A 26,181-nucleotide genomic window follows, 5' to 3' on the forward strand; every position below is an offset into this window, starting at 1 on the left:
AATATTGAGAAGAACATACTCCATATTTTCTGCACAAATTTTTAAAGCTTGTCTTATTGACCTTTACTACCATGAAGTCATGCTGAAATGCGAATCCTGTTCCCAGTGTTAACTTTGTGCATAAAAGACAATGCGATATTTGAGGCCATTTAATTTATAGGTTTGGATTTGTGGACGACACTGACTTCAGTGATATAAAAACAGATTTTATCAGGAAAGTAAGTAAAGAAAATAATTAAAAGATAGCAACTAAAAGAGTCTTCAAGAATAGAGCATAGTTACATCACCAGATAAGATGTCATTACCACCTTAAGAGAAGTGCTGGAGAATTTCAGAAACAGTATTTTAGCTCTCATTAGTAAAAATCCACAGCAATTTTGGGGACAGCATTCAGTCTCCTTAAGATACATAGCAGAGCATAAGATTTTGATGAGGTGCTGTCCCTTCCTCATAAGATTTTTTTCTCTTTCCTCTTTTTATGATATCTTCACATAATAGTGGCCACATTTCAATTAGCTTGTGTAACTGGGCCCAGTTTGGTCCTCTGGGAACTGACTAGGGACCAAGAGGAGCTTCCTGGGACCTAGATATTTTTATTAAAGTATAACTCCTTCTGGGAGGGTAGCCAGTCCTCCCCGCTAGAGCACACATTTTAACTGTTCTGTTTTTTTGTTTGACCAACGTCACACAATGGCAACATTAATTGTACAGAACAGATTCTTTTCATGAGATCAATTTCAAAACCCTTACATAGATGTTTTCCTTTTACTCTGAAATGTGTACAATTTAATTTACAAGACAGAGTAATGATAAGCTGTAATACAAGAAAATTTCTTTTTATTCTTCCTAAAAGTGGTGCACTTTAATTCATACAGTTTCCTAAGTCAGTCAGGGGTAAGCTTGATTCCCCAGTCCTTAGTAAAAGCTTTCTTAAAATTAGAAATCATGCATTTCAACGGTGTCTTACCAACTTCCCCTCTCACATCTGTGGCACCAATGATGAGTGGGAGGACTCACAGACAAACAGCAAAGGGTTTTGAATAAACCGTCGCTTCCTTCTGTCTGGCTGCTCCCCATGGGGACACTGGGCACCTAAACCCCCTGCCAACCCTCCCTTTCAGGGCTGCTCACCATGAGCCATACAAGGATTGCCATAGACTTGCAGAATCTGAACCCACTCACAGCCTGGTGCATGGCCCAGGACTTCCTTTCATTCACACAATTACACACAATTACACACAATCACACACACACACACACACACTCCCATACGCCTCCTGCACCGCCCTTCCCAGAACCAAACCTGAAGACTCCTGTTTTCCCTGGTCCTCCAGCGGGAGACCGGTACTCAGACAGGCTGTGGGAGTTGATCAGGCTCCCCTTCCACCCAGGCCCCCCTAGCCTTTTACGAATGGACTGCAGCTGATGCCCCCGGGTGCTTACCAGACCGATGGGCCGTGTGCCCAGAAACCTGGTTCCAGAAACTGTCCCGGATCCATCGCCGCTCCGCAGGGGACAGGGCCCCATCTGGGAATGGGGAATCCGAGAGTCGGGGAAACGCCCCGCTGCCGCCACTGGATTCCGTCTCCAGTCAGGACGCCGCCACCGATGTGGGTGAGAGAGGTGACAATATACCTGCCTCACATCCCGGACGAGCCCCCAGAAATGTAGCAGAAAACCAGGAACGAGGCCACAGGCCTTCAGGAACGTTCTGCGAAGTTAGAACAGGCTGAGACTAAGGACCCATAGTTTCTCACCTGCCACTCTTTTTTATTTTTTATTTTTTTATTTTATTTTTAAAATTTATTAATTAAAAAAATAAAGAAACAAAATAAAACAACATATATAATCAGTAATTCACAATGTCATCACTTAGTTGCATATTCATCATTTCTTAGAACATTTGCATTAATTCAGAAAGAGAAATAAAAAGATAATAGAAAAAGAAATAAAATGAACACAGGAAAGAAAAGAAAAAAAAAGACTATACCTACCATACCCCTTACCCCTTGCTTTCATTGATCACTAGCATTTCAAACTAAATTTATTTTAGCATTTGTTCCCCCTATTATTTATTTTTATTCCATATGTTCTACTTCTTTGTTGACAAGGTACATAAAAGGAGCATCAGACACAAGGTTTTCACAATCACGCAGTAACATTGTGACAGCTGTATCATTATACAATCATCCTCAAGAAGCATGGCTACTGGAACACAGCTCTACATTTTCAGGCAGTTCCCTCCAGCCTCTCCATTACATCTTGAATAACAAGGTGATATCTACTTGATGCATAAGAATAACCTCCAGCATAACCTCTCAACTCTGTTTGGAATCTCTCAGCCATTGACACTTTGTCTCATTTCCCTCTTCCCCCTTTTGGTCGAGAAGGTTCACCTGCCACTCTTAAGTTACCTTAGTGGACAGTTATTTTTGACATCTCAGCATCCACTCCCCATTTCTATTAATGACCCAATTTCTTTTCAGTAGGTTTAGGTAGGAGGGTATCCTGGTGACCTCTCAAACTTTGGAAGCCTAAGGAACTAAAGCAGTGCCTTCCAGTTGGAGTAGGTTAAGTGATACCCTCCCACAAAGACAGACTCATGTCCTCACCCCAGTCTTCTAGGAATGACCTCATTTGTAAAAGGAATCCTCCAAGATCCTATCAAGGTGAGACCAAACTGAATCAGGCCTAAATTGAGTATGTCTAGAGTCCTTATTACAAAAGAAATTGGCAATACAAGACAGAGGAGGAAAAAGAGGCAGATTGAGCCATGTGACAGAGGCAGAGACTGATTCCAGCAAGCCACAGTCAGAACGCTATAGACTTCAGAGAAGGCATGGCCTGGTGATCCTTTGTTTTTTGAGTTCTAGTTTCCAAACTATAGCCAATAATCAGTTTTTGTTTCTGTTTTTTATATGCTGTATGGTGGGGGTCACATTTCCCCTCTATCCTGTTATTGCAGCACCATTTGTTGACTTTTTTTTTTTTTTTTTTTGGTGGTGGTGGGATAGGGGACTCAGGGCAAATGCATGGCGGGAATCCAACCCAGGTCTCCTGTGTGGCAGGTGAGAGTTCTACCACTGAACTACCCTTGCACCCCTAACATCCAGTTGTTTTAAACCAACCAGTTTTTTTATATTTTGCTATTAGAAGAGCCCTGGCAAATAACACATCACTATAGTGGCTGACAGCCACTTGTGACTATCGATCATTTGAAATGTGTCTGGCAGGACTGAGGAATTGGATTTTTAAATGCAAATTTTAGTTGACTTTGTTAAATTTAAAAGCTGATGCTCAATTTCTTTTTTGGGAAAAATTTATGTTTGTTTGGAAAATCTGGGATATATGTATCTAATTTTTCCACTGTAAATGCTATGGAATCTACATATGGATCAAGTACTTCCATTGGATAGTTAGCTTTTAAATTGAGACGTGTTCTAAATGTAAAATATACTCCAGGTTTTGACAAATAAGTGTAAAATATGTTTATATTGATTACATGCTGAAAAAATAAAATCTTGATATTTTGGGTTTATATTAGGAATCAAAAATTTCTGCAGCAACTTCCAACAGAGCTGCTGATACCAACTGTAAAGGTTATCAAAACCCTCTATGACCTCTGTCACTCCTTCTGATACCAACTGCAGATGCTGCAGGCACTCAATCAACCATACAGAGTTAGGCCAGTCCCCACCGGCTAAGGGGCATCCTCCACAGAATAGTCCTTCAGGCACCAGTTGCAAGTCCAGGGGCTCAGGCCACCTGCACTTCTGACCAACAGGCTACAGATTCAGGGGTCTCCTCCATCCCCTCGACAATTCAGAACCCACCGAAAGCACTGTACTCATGATTATGGTTGTGTTATAGTAAAAGGACACAAATAAGAAGAAGCCAGAAGAAGAGACCCGTAGGGTAAGGCCTGGGAGAGTCTTAAACACAAGCTTCCACATCCTTACTCACCTCCCCAGCACGGAGCTGTGTTTACTCAGTCATGGATGATTGTCAGAGCTTTGAGCGTCCTGAGTTTATGTCTGGTCCCGTTGCAAAGATCTGACTGATAGAATGTCCATGTGGCTGAACTGAAGGTGGGAGCTGATATGACATGGCTCAGAGCTGCAACCCCCTGATCATGTTGGTCTCTGCAGTGGCCAGTCCCCACCCTACAGCTGCAGGTGAGACTGGCCCTCCCCTGTAACTCTCACGTGTGGTCCTGGGCCCATGATGAAGACCAAATGACACGTCTGTCATAGGAAATTCCAAAGATACGGAGGTTGCTTCGCCAGGAAATAAGGACAAATAACTGGCCAGATTTTTCACTGTACTACGGGGTTAAGTTAAAATATATTATTAAAATTGATTTCACATGTTTCTCTTTACCTTTTTGATGTGGCTACCAGAACATTTGAAATTCTACATGTGGCTTACATTATCTTTCTATTGGCCAGTGCTGGAAGAGCTTGTCTTCCTGTTCCAGGACAGCCCAGGACCAGGCCTGGAACCTGTCGGTGGCCAATCACATGCTCCCCAGTGTGAGGAGGGGTGGACAAGGTCAGATGGAGGTCGACACTGTGGGAGTGACTCCCCCATTTCCTGCCCAGGCTGCTATGGCCCCAGCTATGAAGACCAGCTTTCCTGCTCCTTTCTCTGCGAATCCTCCAGGCTCCCTCTGCCTAACCCTCCCACGCCCATTCAACAGAGTCCCTTTTGCTTACATTAGCTGGTCTCTTCCTGGTGTTTGCCATGCATATGATCACATCTTGATACTTGTCAGGAAGCCGTCCATTCGTTGCTCATCAGAATCTCTGGTGAAACTTAATGCTGAAACCCCCATGACCAGGGCTGGGGCAGGGCAGCTGTGCGTACCCCAAATGACTCAGCTGATCCTGATGCTCAGCCAGGGAACTGCTGCTTTAGGCCTACTTTCAAGTGTCTGCAAGGCCAGTGAGTGAACCTGAGTCTCTGCCACTCCGATTCTGAGTGGAATGGGCTCACATTGATGCCATCCACAAATATTTATTGAGGACTTATTATGCATGCTCCTGGGATTGTCCTAGGTAGTAGGAGTATAGCAGTGAGTGAAACAAACATAACTCCTCACCCTGATAAGGCTTACTTTTGGCAGTGGGGTAGGGTTGGATAATAAGCAAAAGGAAAAAGAAAATATATAGTATGTTACAGGGTGAATAGCTCTCAGGAGAAAACCATAGCTGAGAAGGGGATGAGTATGTGTGTGTGTGTGTATTTGTGTATATTCGACAAGGTTCTCAAGAGAAATAGAATCTCTCTCCTCTTAAGAGAGTTTATAGGATTAACTCACGTGGCTGTTATAGCTGAAAAGTCCAAATTCCATAGGGCAGGCCATAAACTGAAAACTGATAAAGTGCTGACTCTCTGAGGGGGGAAAGCTGGTTGTCTGAAGCAGAAGCAGAAATTCTTTCTAACCCTGAAATCCTGGCTTTAAGACCTGCAGCTGATTGGATGAGGAACTCCCTACGCTGCTGAGGGCAATCTCCTTTGCTGATTGTGGGATACAATCAGTCTTAAATGCAACCAGCTGATTACAGAAGCTAATCCACCTACAAAATACCTCACAGTAACAATCAGGTTCACAATTGCTTGGTGAACAACTGGACACCATATCTAGCCAGGTTGACACTATGAAACTGACCATCACTGTGTGTGTGTGTGTGTGTGTGTGTGTGTGTGTGTGTGTGTGTGTGTGTTGGGAAGGGATAGAAATGTACATGTAGTAGACACAGACGGACCCACCCACAAGATTACATTTGCAGGAAAGGAGCAAGGAGTAATGGGTGGGTGGGGCAGAGAGCATTCTAGGCAAACAGAAAAGCAAGTGCAAAAACCCTGAGGTAGGAATATATCTGGGATTTTGGAGGAAAAGCAGAAGGGCCGTGTAGCTAGTATGGAGTGAGCAAGGAAGAAGAGCAGTAAGAGATGAAGCCAGAAAGGTCAGGGCAGGCATCTGTAATCTCCACTCTTGCCCATTTAAAAAAGTGAAACAAATGACTCTATTGGCCATCAACCCTGGGGGCAACACCTTCTGAAGACCCTGTTCATGCACCTGGTCGCCATTTGACCGATACTTATTTAGGTTGTCCTGAGAGTGACACTGCCCCAGGATAAATCACTATCCTTTGTCTGTTCACATATTTTTGGGTGAAGGTAAGGCAGAGAGCAAAAGCCTTGTTTCCCAGAGCTCATACAACCCCACACTCACACTAAAATGTGCATAGATTTTCTTCCTGACAAACATAAAACCATCACAATGAGAAAGAGATACTGAAAAGAGAAAAAAAATATTATGACAGGATCATAAACCCTAAGTGCTCTTTGCTCTGAACTAAGTGGGGGACACTTCACAGAATCCTGTTTATTTGGAAAATTCCAACAATCACCAGAAATGGTTTTGTTTCTCTTAGGTATCTTGACTTTCCCCTAGGGCTGATTACAGCCCTCAAGCTGATTAGACTGGGTTAGACTCAGGAAAAAAATTATAAATGTGTATTCTCCCAGACTGTCAAGTACTCATTAAATATGTATTTGATCAACTGACTTGCCCAACCTACCGTGCACCCCCCACTGTTGTACAACCCCTCACTGCTGTACAAACCCCCTCAATGGTGTAACCCTCCCTCCCACAATGCTCTGTACAACTCTGCTGTGCAACCCTTCCCCTCAGCCCACCCACACTGCTGTCCCCCCTCACTACTGTGGCACCAATATCCTTTATCAACCTCAGCCTAACCAGCTTTCTACAGTCCATTCCAGGTCTGTTGTGCAAACTCGGTGAATGCCAGCTGGGACCCAGGCTCCTGCTCTGCTGTTTCAGGTCTATAAATGAATGCTTTGCCCTGTCAGTGACTGCTTGTGCTGCAAATTATAGATCAGCAGAGCATCTGTACACTCATTCATCCACAATTTTTTTGAGTGCCTCCTGGATGACCAAGGACCTGGAGACACTAGTACACACAAAAAAGGAAATAAGTGAGTAGAGCAGAAGTGGGGCTTACATTATAATGAGAGGACACATCATTAATAAATGTACAGATATGAAATACATCAAGTGCTAAGTGCTACAGAGAAAAGAAAGGCACATAAGAAAGTGATGAATGACAAAGTGTGTGATACTAGGTTAGAACAAGTAGTCCAAGAGTTTTGGGACAGATATTTGGAGATTTCATTGTAGATCCTTTCATACAGAGAAATCATTAGTGAATTTCTTAAATAAAGGGTATTATGAATGATATATATTTTTAAAATGTCTGCTATGAAAAATGTCCTATTTCAATAGAGCTAGGTAGACTGACTTCTTCCCTTCTCTTGCACTAGATGGTCCCTCCTCAGAGAGCACAGTATAGAGGAGCCCGTGTTTGTTGCACATTTTTCCAATATCTTCTTTTCTTGGGTTCTTCAACATGAGTAGCCTCCTAGAACAGCCAGGATGACCCTCTCAAGATGTTGCAGTGGCCTCCATCTCACTTAAAATAAAATTTAAAGCACTTACCTTGGCTGATAAGTTCCATAGTGTTTGATGAGCAGCCCAGAGGGCTGGTGATGGAGTGAGCCAGGAAGGTGAGATGAGAGAGGTGCCAGGGGAATAAGCTCATGCGGAATCTTGTCAGTCCAGTCAAACAAGGACTTTGAATTTTATTCTGCAAGTATGGATCATATGGAGTGTCTAACCTTAGGGATGGTTGTGTATATGACAGATATAGACAAAAATAGATTAATTGTAAAACACAGACAACCAAGTCAACCACGCTTCTCAAAGTTAGAGGCAATAATAATCACAAAATAATAAGTAACTTTTAATCTTGATTGTTCAAGAAAAATCCTGATTTCTTCTAGGTCACAACTTTTAAAACTAGTAATAAGGTTAAATAGCCTGGGTTATGATTTTTTTTTTATTTTCAAAATTTTTTTAGCATGCATTTATCATCACAATCGACTTTTTTTTTCTTTTTGTGAAAAATAACATATATACAATATAAAGCAACAAATTTCAAAGAACATCGCAACAATCAGTTGTAGAACAGATTTCAGAGTTTGGTATGGGTTACAATTTCACGTTTTTAGATTTTTACTTCTATCTGTTCTAAGATACTGGAGACTAAACCAAATATTAATATAACAACTTAGCCATTATACTTGCTCGTTAAACCCTACCTTCTTTGTATAACTCCACCATCACCTTTGGTCTTTCTCCTACTCTTATGGGTATTTGGGCTAGGCCCATTCTAACTTTTTCATGTTGCAGGGGGCTGTTGATAATATGGAATAAGGGGATGGAGCTAGTGGATGTTCTAAAGAGGCTGGCCCCTCTGCATTTCAGGACTTATCGGGTCTAGGGACCCATCTGGAGGTTTCAGTATTCTTGAAAGTTACTCTAGTGCATGGAACCTTGTAGAATCTTATGTAATGACCTAGGTGTTCTTTAGAATTGGCAGGAATGGTCTTGGTTGGGGGTTGGCAAGTTATGATAGTTACCAATGTGTAACTGAAGCCCGTGTAACAGGTTGACCTCCAGAGTAGCAGCTCGAATCTATTTGAACTCTCTCAGCCACTGATACCTGATTTGTTACACTTCTTTCCCCCCTTTTGGTCAGGATGGCTTTGTTGATCCTACAGGACCAGGGCCAGGGTCGTACCTGGGAGTCAACTCCCATACTGCCAGGGAGACTTTCACCCGTGGATATCATGCCCACGTAGGGGGAAGGGCAATGATTTCACTTGCAGAGTTGGGCTTAGAGAGAGGCCACATCTGAGCCACAAAACAGGTCCTCCAGAAGTAACTCTTAGGCATACCTATAGGTAGGCTAAGCTTCTCTGCTACATACATAAACTTCACAAGAGCAAGTCTCAAAATCAAGGGCTTGGCCTATTAATTTGCATATAACTAATGTTTGACAGTATTGGGCTTCCTTGCTGGTAAAGCTTAATAGCTCCCTATTTTTTCTCCTACCCCTCAAGGAACTTTGCCAATAATTTATTATTATTTGCTTAATATCCTCTGGGATGTACCCAGGCATTACATTAAGAACAGGATTAAAGGGTTTCATTCTTATTGTGGGCTCCCTGTATTTGGATTGTTTAAATGATCTATCTAGACAGGTTTTATGATTTTTCCCACTTCAAATAAGAATATCTTATAAAGTATTTTATTGTTTCACAAATTTCAAGGTGCTTCTACATGGCTTTAGTTATTCCCACAACAAATTGTCAAGAAGGTAAGGGATACTTTAACTGTAAAAGTTAATCCCAATGTATTAGAAAGGAAAATGAGATCCACTGATTAAGGCTCAAAGACAATTTTTTTTTAAATAATAAACATATATTATGTACATAATCCATGTCCAAACCATAGCATTTTGAATTTATTGATGACAGGAATGAATTTTCTTAATAAAAGTTAAAAATTGAAATAAAAAAGTTCTTTTAAACATATTTGGTAATTAAAATTCTGAAGCAACTATTTTAAAACTTTATATGACAAGCTTAACGAAACTGTTTTCTTCATTTAGTTATATGACATCTTGCTCCAGAAGGGCTCTTAAGCAAAATAAGGTATAAAGGACAGTTTTTAAAAGAAAGTCATTATAACTCTTTGTAAGTCTAAAATTGTTTCAAAAATAGATTTTTTAAAAATTAGAAAAATGAAATTAGTTTTCAATGTACATAATATACATAAGTTTAAATTAAATTCTTGGCTACTATTCAAAATTTATTTATTTAAAAAAATTTTGTTGATAAATCTTCCCATACAAACATTCCATACATGGTGTTCCAGTTTGCTAACTGCCAGAATGCGATATACCAGAAATGGAATCATGTTTAAAAGGGGGGAATTAATTTGATTTTTTTTTGACATAGGCAGGCTCTGGGAATCAAGCATGGCAGGAGAGAACTCTGCCACTGAGCCACTATTGTCCGCCCTAAAAGGAGGAATTTATTAAGTTGAAAGTTTACAGTTCTAAGGCTGTGAAAAAATGTCCAAATTAGAGCAAGGCTATAGAAATGTCCAGTCTAAGGCATCCAGGGAAAGATTCCTTGGTTCAAGAAGGCCAATGAAGTTCAGGATTTCTCTCTCAACTGGAAAAGGCACATGGCAAACATGGTGATGTCTGCTAGCTTTCTCTCCAGGTTTCTTGTTTCATGAAGCTCCCTGTGGGGTGTTTTACTTCATCTCCAAAGGTCTCTGGCTGTGTGGGCTCTTGTGGTTCTCATTGCTCTCACTCTCTCTCCAAAAATGCTTCCTCTTTTAAAGGATTCCAGTATACTAAGCAAGACCCATCTGGAATGGATACAGCTACAACTCCCTGGAAGCCATCTAATCAAAAGTTACCACCCATAATTGGGTGGGTCACATCTCCATGGGAACAATTAAAAAGCTCCCAGCCAGCAATATTGAATGAGGACTAAAGGACATGGCTTTTCTGGGGTCCACCATAGATTCAAGCCAGCAACCATGGTGTATAATCAATGGTTCACAATATCATCACATAGTTGTGTATTCATTACCATGATCATTTTTTTAGAACATTTCCATCATCCAGAAAAAGAAACAAAAAAGGAAAAATAGACAAACCTCATACATACCATACTCCTGCCCCTCCCTCTCACTGAACACTAGGATTTCCATCTATCCAATTTATTTTACCCTTTGAAAGACAAATTCTGTTGAGGCCCACATACCCAAAGGGATATAGAACCCAGGTCTCTGTCAAGGTCCCCACCCCTACTGCCACTCCAGGAAGAAGTTAAAATAATGATTGAAATAATCTCCGGAAATCAATGAATTTATCTGATGTAAATGCTTTCTAACAAAACAGATTAAAAGTGTTTTAGGAATCAAATCCTTTTTATTTCAAAGTTTTAAAATTTATCAACTACTGTTCTAGTGGCATCGACTTGAAAAGATAACAAAGAAAAAGTAGGAGTTAATTTTAATAATTTATTTAACCTAATGAATCTAAAAATGTTATTATTTCAACATGTAATCAATGTAAAAAAGTATCAATGAGATATCTTAAATTTCTTCTTTCATACAAAAATTCTTCAAAATCTGGTGTATATTTTACACTTACAGCGTTTCTTAATCTGAATGCTAAATTTTCATTGCATATACTTCCTCTATATTTAGATTTCATAAAATTTATATGGAATGTTTTATATGTGCCAAAACAGCTGCAAGAGTATCTGTATAGGGTGCTGCTATTAACAGGATTGCATTCAGAGCAGACTGTCTTCAAACTCTTTTCAAAGTTAAATAACTTGTGTCTTAAACTGGCTACTATCATCATGAACATTTTTATAAGGAATTAAAATGGTTTTTAACTATGCTTTCTCATAATATTCCATGGCTTCTAGTAAACTTTAAACTACATTCAGATTTTATGCATGATTCCTGATGAATTATGATGGTGCCTCTATTGATAAGAATTATAAAATGTCCTAATCAGTCACGCTTCTTTCTCTAGTGCAATCATAACTACAGTGCTAAACCAACCCCTAAAACCAGTGCTTAAGAGGGGGCCCATTATATTTTTATAAAGCAATGACTCCTTTGGTATTTACTTACATGGAACAATTCCTGAAAATCAAAAAGCAAAGATATATTTATGCCTATTCTTTATATCTCCATTTTATGTCAAGAACTGTTTATAAATTGAGTGTAGACTGAGTAACAACAGCTACAGAATTTCTTGTTTAACGTAAATCTATAAAATCCACTGATCAAAAATAGATATTAAACTGTATACTAAACATGAGTAATTAAACCTGTATCCAAAATGTTCTAAAAACACAATCAAGTCAAATGTTGGAGCCGAATAAGTTTCTATAAAAGAGAGTTACTGCCATGGAATGCTCAGTGTTGACTGTCCTACATTTTGGCTATCAACTCTTCAGCCTGGTCCCGCAGTTCCATTCTTGCGATTGCTGACAGGTGGACTTCATCAGGCCCATCTGCCAAGCGCAAAGTTCGGGTGAGGGCATACCTGGAAGAACAAAAAGAGCAGGAATGGGGAGGATTAACAAAAGGGAACATGAGCCTTCAATGTCAGTCACTTTGATTATAGACCAAGACGGGATTAATTTTAAAACCTTAGTAGTACAGGGATGAGAAAAAGAGTATTAAGAAAATCAAGAAAAGAAAACCAAACAGCTTCTGAAATGCCATTTTAAAGCTCCCAGCTTGGGAAGCAGAATCTTAAATGGCAAAGTGCAGTGGGGTTAATCTCCTTCTTGGTTTGCTACAGGTTACTTAGAAGTTGCTAGAATTAAGAGATCTTAGGTAAGCCCTCTCTATTTACTTAGTTCTTTCTTAAGGCTAAAAACTGATGGGGCACAAGATTCTAATTCCCAGTGTGACAGTGGGGCACACTGCATATGTGTAGTGATAGGCAATGGAGAATGCAGAATGTTCCTTCTTGACTCCCAGTAACCACATATGGACATTAGATTGTCAAAGGCGGGTATTGCTGCGAAGTCTGCAGAAGCCTCCTGGAGGCAGGTGGTAATCCATTCTAAGTGCACATAGAGCCTGGCTCTGGGCTCCCCTTGACTTCCTCTACCCCCTCCTCACCTTCCTACTTCAGGGTTAAGCCCCATACTATATGGTGGGCCTCACAGTATAAAGATTAACAAATGAAATAATAATGACAAATGTAAGAGCAACTATTGATTGTTACTGAGTTCTGTTATAAAGTACCTTTATTACATCATTTAACCTTTAATTATACTTTAAAGTAAGTTAATACCTTTATTTTCTTCTTAAACAATAAGTGACAGTGCATCTGTAGATTTTAACTCCACAAATGTAGATTATTAAATAGCATCTACTCACATATTAGCCAGAGGGTAATCTTGGGAAACACCTGCACCTCCACACACTTGGATGGCCCGGTCGATGATTTTGCAAACTGCTCGTGGGGCAGCCACTTTGATCATTGCAATCTATAGAGATGAGATATGAAAACAATGCTCCTTTCTTAGTTATAAACAGCATGGCAGAATTTGATATGATCTGTGTTTTGTTTGTGAAATGAAACAAGGGAACTTTCCCACAAATGACTCATCACTAAACAGGATATTTAATGAAAGCTAACAAAGAGATCCACTGTGACACAGTTAATGGCCATATTTCAGTCAATGCAGTCCTTCTGGAAAGAGATATATCTTCCAAATCATATTTTATTCATTTATAACTGTCCTTGCTTCCCAAAGGATTTCAGGCAGCTGATAACCCACATTCATTACTTTTAGGATCATAAAAAGAGTTCAGGGTCTTCACCCCACTAATATGTTTTCTCACTGTAATTTTAAGAGCTTCTAGAATTAAGCAATTAAGTCTTTATTCCATATAAGTCAGAAAACACAAGAAGGCAGGGGAGAAGAGGTGGCTTTAGTGAAACATTTTCTATGTGGTAGTATAGTGCTATGCATTCTATATACATCATCTTGGCTATTATTCACAAGAACACAAAGCCATAGGTAGAAAGTTTATGTACTTTGCTGAAGGTCATAAGGCTGATAACAACTGGTATACTGGCATACAATTCCAGGTTCATTTAAAGCCTAAGATTTTTTCAGTCCTTGTTACCACACCTCAAGAATGCTGAAGATATTCTGCAATCTGAAAATCAAAACCAAAAGCATGCCAGTGGAAGAAAATTAGCACATAATATAAATTTAGAACTTTTAAAATTAAAATGGTATGAGGGGTAGGTATGATGGTGGCTGAGTGGCAGAATTCTTGCCTGCCATGCCAGTGAGCCAGGTTTGATTCCCAGTACCTGCTTGTGTGAAAAAAAAAAAAAAAAAAAAGAGAATGACTGAGTTAAAAAAAATGGTATGAGGGCTTCCAATATTCCAAGTGCCATCAAGACACAATGAAACCTGAAATGCCAAATGGGTGGGAAAAAACTGGAGAAGGCTCAGCAGACAGTGTCTGTGAGGGACTCACCTCCTTCCTGGCACCAGCACTGCCCAGTGTGTCAATGCTGTGGGCAGCTTTCAGGGTCAACAAGCGGATCTCTTCGATGGCAATGCGGCTTTCAGCAATCCAGTGGGCCACAACCTCCTGCAGGGTTGCAAAAGGAAGGAGGGGAAAGGTTAGTGTCTGACATCCCTATGTAACACAGCCTTGCACTTCAGTGAAAACACTGTTGAGGCCAAGGACTGTTCACAGGACTACCTTATATGTCTTTACATGGAAGAGTTAATTCATTTGCTCTATACCAGCCAAGCCACATATCTGTGCAATGCTACAGTTAATACCAGTAGTTTTTAGAAAGAAATTTTTATTTACTTAGAAAAATCATTTATTTTTGGATCCACCTATGGAAACCTAGCTGAATTAAACAATTGTCTTATTGCCAAAACACTCCTCTTTGGCTCTCCTGAAATGATAATTGCATACTCTTATTGAAATGTGGTTAAATATTTGGTGGTGAACTGGTAAAATGATGATATCATAGACTGTGTTATGATACACACATATACATATGCATACATACATATATAATATGTTATATGCATAAACATATATAATAACCAGGTAAAAACTAAAAAATGTATACAAAGAGTTATACTCAAAAACACTACAGACAAATCAAAATGGAATTCTAAAAAAAATATTCAATTAATCCACAGGAAGGCAGGAGAAAGAAACCCAAGAAACAATAGAGAGAGCAAAAGTGGAAAACAAAAAATAAAATGGCAGACTTAAGCCTTGGCGTACCAATTATTATAGTAAATGTAAATCATCTAAATACAACAATTAAAAGACATAGATTGAGTGGATTAAAACAGTTGTTTCAAATATATACCATCTATAAGAAACCCATTTCAAATATAATAATCTAGGAAGGCTGAAAATATAAGGTGGAAAAAGATATATCATGTAAATATTAATTACATGAAAGCAGAAATGGCTATATTAATATCCTATAAAGTAAACTTCAGAGCAAAGAAAATTATCAGAGACAGAAAGGGACATTTTATAATGCTAAAAGCGCCAATCCGTCAAGAATCCATAACAATCCTAAATGTATATGAACCAAACAAAAGAGCTGCTATATGTATGAAGCAAAGACTGATAGAACTGGAAGGAATAGTAAACAAATCCATAATTATAACTGATAGAACAACTAGACTGAAAATCTGCAAGGACATTAAGGAACTCAACAAGATCATCAACCAAAAGGATCCAATAAAACCTTACAGTGCACTCCACCCAATACAAGCAGAATACACATTCTTTTCAAGTGCCCACAGAACATGTACTAAGACAAACTATATCCTGGGCCAAAAACTAAACCTTACAACTTTTAAAGAACTGAAATCACACAGCATGTATTCTCCAACCACAAGGGAATAAAACTAGAAATCAATAATAGATAACACAATCTTTAAACACAAGGTAAACAACACACTTCTAAATAATTCATGGGTCAAAGAGGAATTTTCAAGGGAAATTTAATAATTCAATGAATTGAATGTACATTAAAATAAAATGTCAAAACCTTTGAGACACAAATTAAAAATCTGTGGGACATATAAAGCAGTATGAGAGGGAAATTTATAGCACTAAGTGCATACATTTGAAAAGAGGAAAAGCCTCAAATCAGTAATCTATGCTACCATTTAAAAAGCAAAATAAACCCAAAACAAGCAGAAATAAGGAAATTATAAAGATAAAAGCAGGAATCAAAGCCATTGAAAATAAAAAACAATAAAGTAAATGAAGCATAGGTGTGGTTAACGTCAAGTCCTAATGCATTAATTATTATATTACATACTTTCATATGGTAATAATTATTATATATTCTATTCTTTGAAAAGATCAATAACATTGAAAAAATCCAGCAATAATGATAATGTCAAAAAGAGAAAAGACACAAATTACTAATAACAGGAATGAAACAGTGACTATCACTACAGACCCTGCAGACATCAAAAGAATAATGAGGAAATGCTACATACAGTTCTATACACATAAATTTGACAATTTAGATGAAACGGACTACTTCCTCGAAAAACACAAACAGATAATTTAAACGTCCCTCTTACTAGTAAGGAAGTTGAATTTATAATTTAAAAGCTCTTTCCCCCATATCTCCAGACCCAGGAGTTTTCACTGAAGAACTTATCTAAACATTAAAGAATTAACACACCAATTCTATACAATATCTTAAAAAAAAAAAAAGAAAAAAAGGAGAAGGGAACACTTCTCAATTCACTTTATGAAGCTAGTATTACCCTGATACTAAAACTAAACAATGACAGTACCATAACAAAGAAACTACAGACCCATGTCCCTCATGAATACAGATGTAAAAATCCTTAATAAATGAAAATATTTACACCATGACAAAGGGGTTATTCCAAGGATATAAAGCTGGCTCAAGATTAGAAAATCAATGTACTCCATTATATTGACAGTTGAAAGAAGATATATCACATGATATCAATCAATGCAGAAAAAATTTTTGACATAATCCAATATCCATTTATGATTAAAAAAAACTTCTCAGAAATTAGGAATAGAGGGGGATCTTTCTTAATTTGATAAAGGGCATCTACAAATAACCTACAGCTAATATTATACTTACTGTTCTCCTAATAAGACAGAGATGTCCATTCTTACCACCCTCATTCAACATAGTACTAGAAGTTCTAGTCAGTTTAATAAGGCCAGAAAAAGAAATAAATGGCATGCATATTGGAAAGGAATGAAACCCTGCTTATTTTCAGAGGGCATGACTGTCTATGGAAAAATCTCAAGCAAATCTACAAAAAAACTCCTAAGAACTATTGCTGAATCATTACATTGATATTTCTTTTAGTCTCCAGTATCTTACAGCAGCTAGAAAAAAACTAAAATTGTGGAATTGTAACCCATACCAAACTCTGAAATCCATTGTACAACTAATTGTTGTACTGTGCTTTGAAATTTATTGCTTTTTTTGGTATATGTTATTTTTCACAAAAAAGAAAAAAAAAAAACGTCAATTGTGATGATAAAAAATATTTATTCCTCCTAGCCTCCAATGTTCTGGAGCAGCCAGAAGGAAAAATTTGAGATGATGGTATGGTAGCCCATGACAAACTCTGGGATCTGTCCTGTAAGCTACTTGTTGAAGAGTGTTTTGAAAACTATTGCTTGCTTCTGCCTTTGCTTTGTATATATGTTATATTATACAAAAAAAAAAATGTTTAAAAAAAACAAAAAATCAAAAACTCCTAAGAATAAGTAATTTTAGTGAGGTCCCAGGATACAAGATAAATATATAAAAATCCATTGTATTTCTAAATACCAGCAATGAACACATGGGCACCAAAATTAAAAACACAATGTCATTTATAATTGCTCACAAATAAAAGAAACTAAGCAGGCAGCTCAGAAACCCAGTCTCAGCATAGTCAGCTAAGCGTTTGAATGGCTAGCCTACACATTGAACTGCCTTCAAGTTTCTGCTGAATTGCCTGCCATCCTGGGCTGTATTTCCTCCAGTGTATTTCCTTTGAAGGGATGGCACCAGAAGCTTTGTTTCCTGAAAGCATGATAGGGTTTTTTGTGCATTTGTGCTGTTTCCAGACAGTGCTTTTTTTTTTTTGCATGTAATTTTTTTAATTATTAATTTTTAATTTAAAAAAAAGCAAACACAAACATTCTTAACTTTTGATCATTCCGTTCTACATATATAATCAGTAATTCACAATATCATGACATAGTTGCATATTCATCCTCATGATCATTTCTTAGAACATTTGCATCAATTCAGAAAAAGAAATAAAAAGACAACAGAAAAAAAATTCATACATACCATACCCCTTACCCCTCCCTTTCATTGATCACTAGCATTTCAATCTAAATTTATTTTAACATTTGTTCCCCCCATTATCTACTTTTATTCCATATATTTTACTTGTTCCAGACAGTGCTTTTCGTTTCCAAATTATGAAGAGCTGAAGGTGGTCCCTTCTTTTCTTTCATTTTCTCTTTCTGTGTGATTCAGATTGCAACTTTACTGACAGCTACAAAGAAAACGCCTTTACTCAACAGCCCACATCTACCCAGAGATGCTCGCACAACTATTTTAATTGCAGCCACTTCCCTACCCCAGTCTGATTATCTGTGTTTTTTTTAATTGATTCAAAAGTGGCACTTTTCAAGGAGTTTAATGCATCTTTAAGAGTTCAAAGAACACTACTGCATAAACGCTTATGGGGTTTACTCATGAGTAAAACACTTAATTTTGGGGCATATACTATTTGATCATGTAGTATGCATTGCCTCTTTACTTTTAGTACCCTGCCACTCACTTAAATGCTTCTTTCGTTTCACCTTTCTTTCAGCACTAGTGATTTTTTGCTACTGTACCCCCATCCTGTTACTAGTTTCCTAATCACCTTCCATTCTAAATCTATTATTTGCATATCAAATTCTGTAAATGTTTTATAAATATATTACCTCACTCTTGGTAGTACAATACTGATAGTCTTTAATAGATTTTTTATTGTTATCAATAGTAAATGTGAATTGTTTAAAGAAAAAAGAAATACTTACGTGTAAATTTATCAAAGCATGTATAGGACTTGTATAGTAAAAACTACACAATGCTTGATGAAAGTAATCAAAGGAGAGCTAAATAAATGGAAAGATACTGTGTTCATGAATTGGAAGACTGAGTGTAATACAGATGTCAAATTGATATTTGGTTTAAAACACTTCCTCCCAAAATCCCAGCAAGATTTTTATTAGATAGACAAGATTACTCTAAAATTTACATGGAAGGCAAAGGAACTAGACTAGCTGAAACTAAAAGAATAAAGTAGAAAGAATCAGATTATCTGATTTCACTATGTAACTACAGACTATGTGGTGCTGACAGAAGGATAAAGACATAGATCTGTGCAACAGAACAAAGAATCCATACTGATCAACACAAATATGCCAAATGAGTTTTGACAAAGGTGTGAAAACAATTCAATGGAGGAAAGATATCTTTCCAACAACTGTGCTGGAACAATCAGACATCCAAGGGCAAGTAAATAAACCTTGACACAAATCACAAAAATGTGACTTGTGATACAAAAATCAACTCAAAATTAAACAAGCACTTAAATGTAAAACATAAAACCATAAAATTTTTAGAGGAAAGTCAGAGGAGAAAATCATGGGGATGTAGGAATAGGAAGAGTTCTTGACAACAAAAGCATAATCCACAAAAAGCAGAAATAGATAAATTGGAATTCAATAAAATTAAATATTTTACTTTGTGAAAGATCCTATTAAAAGGATGAAAAGACAAGATACACAGTGGGAGAAAATATTTTTAAGCCTCATATCTGACAAAGAATAGTATTCTGAATATATAAAGAATTCTCAGCACTCAACCATATTAAAAATAAACAATCCAACTAGAAAATAGGCAAAAGTCATGAACAAACATTTCACTGAAGATGGTATATAGGTGACAAATAAGCAGATGAAAGATATTCAATATCATTAGTCATTGGTGAGATGCAAATTAAGATCAACAATGAGATATAACTAACTACATACCTATCAGTCATATGGGTAAGATAAAAAGTGACAACACTAAATGACTGACAGGGATGCAGAGAAACTAGATTATATATACATTGCTGGTAAGAATGTTAAGTGGTATGGCCACTACAGTAAATAATTTGATGGTTTCTTAAAAAACTAAAGATGCAACCACCATATGACACAGCAATTCCACTCTTGGGATTTATCCCAGATAAGTGAAAACTTACATTGCTACAAAAACCTGTACATGAATGTTTAGAGCTGCTTTATTTGTAATAGCCGCAAACTGGGAAACAATCCAGATTTCCCTCAGCTGATGAATGATTAGCCAAATGGTAGTATACCCATACTACAGAATAAAAAATATTCTATATGAAATCCAATTTACCTAATTGTATATATATACTACATTTTATTTATCCATTCATCTGTTGATGGACAGTAGGGTTGCTTCCACCTTTTGGCAAGTATGAATAAAGCTGCTAAGAACATTGACAAGTTTCTGTTTGAGTTCCTGTTTTCAATTCTTTCAATAGGAGTAGTATAGCTAGATCATATGGTAATTCTATTTAACTTTATAAGGACCACCAAACCATTTTTGACAGTGGCTGAACCATTTTATATTAACATCAATGGCGCATAAGAGTTCCAGTTTCTCCACATTCTCACCAACACTTGCTATTTTTCATTTTAAAAATAACAGCCATTCTAATGGGTACGAAGTGTGATCTCATTGTGGTCTTCATGCACATTTCTCCAATGACTATTGGGCATCCTTTCTTGTGCTTATTGGCCATTTGTATATCTTCTTTAGAAAAATTCCATACAAGTCCTTTGCCCATTTAAAAACTGGGTTGTTTAATCTTTCTGTTGTTGAGTTGTAGCAGTTCTTTATTCTGGATATTAGACCCTTACCAGCTATATGCGTTCCAACTACTTTCTCTCATTCTGCAGGGTGTCCTTTCCCTTTCTTGATAATGTCCTTTGATGTGTAAAAGTTTTCCATTTTGATGGAGTCCAATTTCTTTTTTTTTCTTTGTCTCATACTTTCGGTGTCAGATCTAAGAAATCACGGTCAAATCAAAAGTCATGAAGGTTTTCTCCTATATTTCCTTCTAAGAATGTTATGCTTTAGCTCTTATGTTTAGATCCTTTACCCGTTTTGAATTGATTTTTGTGTATAGTCTGAGGAGAGGTCTACTTTCAGTCTTTGAGCATGTAGATATGCAACTTCTCCAACACCATTTGTTGAAGAGCATGTTCTTCCCCCATTTAATGTTGGTGGAATCCTAGTCAAAAATCAGTTGGTGGGCCACAGTGGCTTAGCAGGCAGAGTTTGCACCTGCCATGCCAGAGACCCAGGTTCATTTCCTGGTGCCTGCCCATGCAAAACCAAAAACAAAACCATTGGTATTATCATTTTTAAATGAAAAAATCATAGAACAGATTAGTGGGTGTTAAGAAGAAGGTGAGGTTGAGAGGGAAGTGGATGTGGCTATAAAAAAGGAAGCATGAGGGATCCTTGTGGTAATGTTTTGTATCTTGACTATATCAATGACAGTATTCTGGTTGTGATATTGTACTATAATTTTTCATGTTACTACTGAAGGAAACTGGCTAAAGGGCATAAGGGAAATTTTTCATATTATTTATTATCTCTGTACATAAACCTACAATTATCTCACAATATAAAGTTTAATTAAAAAAAATTGGTACTTGTTTCCCATTTGGCTTAGTGATACCCTCTGAGTTTTTCCCATGGGTGAGAACTTGGAAGAGAAGTGGGGAGGTAAGTAGACAAACCTCGCCATAAATTCTACAAGCAAACAATCATTGAGAATTCAGCACTGAAATCCAGGAGACATAACACATGCTTCCAGTTGGCTGTAATGGTTTTTCATTTCCCAAATTCTAAACACAGAACTGGTGTTTACAAAGGAGAAAAATATTTGTTAATATAAGTCTGGCCAGCCGACATTGCAGTTTGCTCTGGTTCAGGCCACATTAACTTTCCACAACCATTTTTCAATGCAGTTTTTTTAAGATGCTTGCATGTTTATTACTCCTTTCTGGTAAAATTATACATACATACAAACATATATATGTATATATACCTAAAATAAATTAAAGGTAACAAAATTTTTAAATTATCAAAATGAAATAATCATGCACCAGGCAATTAGATGTAAGAAAAAAACTCAAGGAGAAAATCAAGACTCAAGATCTCCCAAAATTGGAGAGCCCACTAAAGAAGTAATATCAGATGCTGGCAAAACCAGACTTAATGGTTTTTTTAATGTAGTTTTAATGAAATGTATTCATACACCATACAAACCATCCAAAGTATACAACCACTTGTTCACAACTCTCAAGCTATAGTTGTGCATACAACCCCATGATTGATTTACCAACCATTTTTATGCTGGGTCATTTTTCTCTAGTACATTTCTTCAACAGGTGGATGTTTCATCAGAATTTCCCTAGAGCACTGATATTTAATATGATAGCCACTAACCACATGTAGCTAGTAAGCACTTGACATATGCACAGTCTGAATTGAGAAGTACTGTAAGTGTAAGATACCCAATCTCAAAGACTCATTATGAGAAATAATACCTCATTAATAAAACTTTTAAGATTGATTTCATGTTGAAATGATAACATTTTTGATATATTGGATTAAACAAAATTTATTTAAATTAATTTCATTTTCCTTTTTTTAATGTGGGTACTAAAAAATTTTAAATTATATTTGTGATTTGCAAAATATTTTTATTGGCCAGCCCTGCACTAGAGGCTGAAACAAAACTCTGAACTGACGATTTTAAACAAGCCATCTATAGTTAATGAGTATCTTTTTGATGGCTGTAAAACTGGGTGATGATAACTTCATGAACAGACCCAACAGCTTCTCAGTTTTAGAACAATGGATAGTGTTCTCCACTGGGTATCTACATACCCTAGATTTGCTGAAAAGTGTTAAGTGGATAGAAACTGAGTGTTCTAGGGAACTGTCAAATTTATTTATAAAGATGGAAATTTTTTATCTAGAATTTTTTGTTTTAGAGCCTGGAATATTTTAGGAACCAGCTGGAAGAAGTCTTCAAATTCAGGGCAATGGAATGTCATTTTCACAAATTAAAAAAAAAAAGCTGGCACAGATTTTGGTTTATGACATGCTCACATATCTCTTTTGATTCTGCCAGATAACTTCGTTTGTACCAGATGTAAGAAGTTTCCAGTGAAGAAAGGCATGTTTTTAAAAGCCCGGGCTTGTTCTGCATATTATATTAATTTTAAAAGGCAGGAAAAAAATTTCTCTGAAAACATCTCTCACCTAGCTCAGTACTAAAATGTCACTCATGAACAGAGCAGAGTTCTTTTAGGTGTTCAAGATGCCTGTCTCTCAACCATCCTGTGTTCTACCTTGACAATGCATCAAGGTTTTGGTGGTAATCTTGGAAACACAAAAGGGTAAGAAGTGATAGCTGGTGCCATGACCAACCCCTTAGCCCTTATTCCAACAGCAGCATGGACTGCATCCATGGCCCCCAAAATTGGCATCTTCTTACCTCCTTCTCCGGTACCCATTCAACAGCCAAACCCTTGCCCTCACTGTATATTATAGGGATTCTCCACAAATTATTCCTAGGTATGGTACCATAAAGCAAGCTTTATTATTCCATAAGAACAATGTTATCGGTAAATCACAGCCATGCTGAATAAAATTTTCAAAAAGCAAAGATCAACCCTATGAAAATTTAAGATAAAAATATACTTCAAAATTGTAAAAAATGGTCACAGATGTACTTTACAAAGGGAACAATGTACTAAAGTATACACACCCAGCAAATATAATTCAATTTATCACCATAAGTCTGACTTAACACTAACATGTTAGCTATAGTAAATATTAAGTATTTAATAATTTTTCTTGCTTTCTTAATATTTAGAACAACTTTTTTGGAGGATGATTTGGATATTTCAGTTCTCTAAAAAAGCTCCCCAAGAAGTTTGAAATGTTATTTTCTTTTCCCTCTTGACAAATATCCCCTAATTTTGATTATATTGGCCATGTGCAACTATATTATTTATAGTACTTTATAAACAACAGACTCAGTAGTATATGGCTAGATGAGATTTTTTTAAATCATGAGAATACCCACCTAATGTTGATCCCATTTCTACTTGCTTTTCTCTAGTGTCAGGGAACTCACTTCCTCCTCAAGCAGTACATACCAGCTTTAGATTTAGATTAGAATGTTCCTCCTTTCACTGAGTTTTAGGCTATAATATAATTTATATTTACCTATCCTAATTCATTCCAGAAAGCCAAAGGATAAGTCAAATCCCCTTTCTTTACAACAGTTCTTTCCATATCCACAGACAATGTTAATATATCAGTTTCTCCAGAGAACTAGAGTCTGAGAGAGTTGAAGGAATTTTCCGTATTTCCTGTGTACTGATGTGCTGAAGCACTTTAGGAGCTATTTAATCTTTTACAAAGATAAATACCTCTCATTAGACAATATTTAAATACTAGATGTAAATATACTTGTTCATGTAAAAGAAATCTCTCTGTGACCAAGTAATGTTTTTCTTGTTCAAGGTTAGTATAGAATATTGGGTTAAATTATGTTAAAATAATTAATCATCCTTACGTGTGCATATAGTTTCTTCTTAAAGGCCACTCTCTGTGCTGCACGTTTACACATGATCTGTAAAGCACATTCCGCCAAACCGACTGTTCTCATACAGTGGTGGATTCTGCCAGGTCCAAGGCGGCCTTGGGCAATTTCAAATCCCCTACCTTCACCTGTGAGAAAGAAAGGAGACCATGAAAAAGCCACAGTCCATTCCTTTTGTTATTTGCACAAATTGCAAGAAAATGATGAGTGCCCTCTATAAAAATAGCATTCTGGTATGGAAAAAGTCAGTTCTATATAAAGGGCATTACACATTTATGGGAATTTTGATTTTTATATTTTTAAACCACCATCCACAAATAATTCAATCAAATTCAAGAACTATCTCCTGCATACCTATTATCCATAAGCCACTATATTAGTGCCACAATGCTTACACAGGTGGATAAGACACAGTCCCTGTACTAAGAGTTTAGGATTCAGAAAAGGGGGCAAGAATGCTAGGGACAGGGCTAGCACCCTATAGGGCTATTTTTGAGAGAGGCAAAGAAAGGCAAAAGAAGGAGAGATCGTCTGTTCATCATTGTTAACTTTATTGAGGGGATAGGATAAAGAACATAAAAGCTTTCTTGGAAAAGGTGATAATTGGGATGCTTTTTGAAGGTTGGGTAGATTCCAGTAAGCAGGAGGGTAGAGTCAATACAGGCGTACAATGTTCAAAGTTACTTTATGCCTCTAGCTTTTTTTTGTAAGACTTGAATTCAGAAAAATAATGAGGTTTTCTTAAAACCAGTAGAGGCTTGATGGTCATATTTAGAAAAAAAGTATGGTGCTTTTAATTCTATGATTTTGTAGTTAACTATGTTCTCAATTGAGTGATGTATCAAAAAACACATTCAAAATTTAAATAAAATCTTATTTCATGTAAGAAAATCCACAAGTTGGAATTTTTTTTTCTTGAAACAGAGTAAAAAATGGAAGGGAAAGTACCTAAATTAGGGAAGGTTGCATTTCTTTTTTTTCAGATTTACACCTGAAAACAGTTTAATGCCCAATTCTAGAAAATAATTTTTCCAAACTTATCTCACCCAGTATTAAATTGGTTGCAGGAACTCGCACTTGATTAAAATGGATCTCAAAATGTCCTCCGTGAAAATTATCTGCAAAATAGAAAATAAAATGTTAAAGAGCAAAATGACCAAAAAATAAAAAATTACACATAATCAATCTGTTGAAATAAAATCACTCAAAGAAAGTAGGATTTTAAAGGCACCATGTGTCATGGTCATTTCTAGGTAGACCCGAACCCTGAACCCCTAGCACCCAGCAGCTCAGAAAAGTCGACTATTCAAATTGTCAGAGAACTTAGAAATCATTTGACCCTGAGATTTACAAACTCATTCTCCGAAATTCTAGAAGTATGAAAAAGGAAGACTGAGCTCCACAATTTCAATGAAACTATTGTATTACTGTTTTATTATCGCTTCTTCTTTGAAATCTTTTGAATATGGGCTTCCAAAGAAAAGAAAAATTTGCTTAGGAAAAAAAACTTCCCATGTTCAAAAACTGAGAGTGGGCGGGCCACGGTGGCTCAGCAGGTAAGAGTGCTTGCCTGCCACGCCTGAGGACCCGGGTTCGATTCCTGGTGCTTGCCCATGTTAAAAAAAAAAATTGAGAGTAATATAATTCAAGTTTCTCATTTTCTCATTGTGAAAATCAATGTCTGAAGACAAGAAAAGCCTGCTCCAGGGGTCAGAGCAAGGCTCAGCGTTAGTGATGAAGTAGAGCAAGAACTTCAGTTATGCTTATTCCCCTTCTAGGATTTTTCCACCTCTTGAAATGCTGGTATTTGAATCATTCAGACCGGGAACAATACATCCACGCATTCCTCTTTGTATCATCTCTCCTTCCTGCCAAGTTCTGTAGATAACCTCACACTAAGCTCACACCCTTTTC

The 26,181-nt window shown here is 37.1% G+C and overlaps 1 protein-coding gene across 1 annotated transcript in view; it reads right to left on the reverse strand.

The window, feature by feature from the left end:
* Nucleotides 1-7,065: 7,065 nt before the first annotated feature.
* The window catches only part of ACAD11 (acyl-CoA dehydrogenase family member 11), a 122,068-nt gene continuing 102,952 nt past the window's right edge, over nt 7,066-26,181 (reverse strand). Inside the window, exons 16-20 of the mRNA XM_077130136.1 lie at nt 25,314-25,385; nt 24,241-24,395; nt 13,985-14,101; nt 12,866-12,975; nt 7,066-12,017 (exon numbers count right to left, since the gene is read on the reverse strand). Coding sequence (XP_076986251.1) covers nt 11,903-12,017; nt 12,866-12,975; nt 13,985-14,101; nt 24,241-24,395; nt 25,314-25,385 — 569 coding nt within the window. The 3' untranslated portion in view covers nt 7,066-11,902. The remainder of the gene's footprint in view (nt 12,018-12,865; nt 12,976-13,984; nt 14,102-24,240; nt 24,396-25,313; nt 25,386-26,181) is intronic.

The sequence above is a fragment of the Tamandua tetradactyla genome, chromosome 15 (assembly GCF_023851605.1).
Source record: "Tamandua tetradactyla isolate mTamTet1 chromosome 15, mTamTet1.pri, whole genome shotgun sequence".
In the NCBI taxonomy this organism is placed as follows: domain Eukaryota; kingdom Metazoa; phylum Chordata; class Mammalia; order Pilosa; family Myrmecophagidae; genus Tamandua; species Tamandua tetradactyla.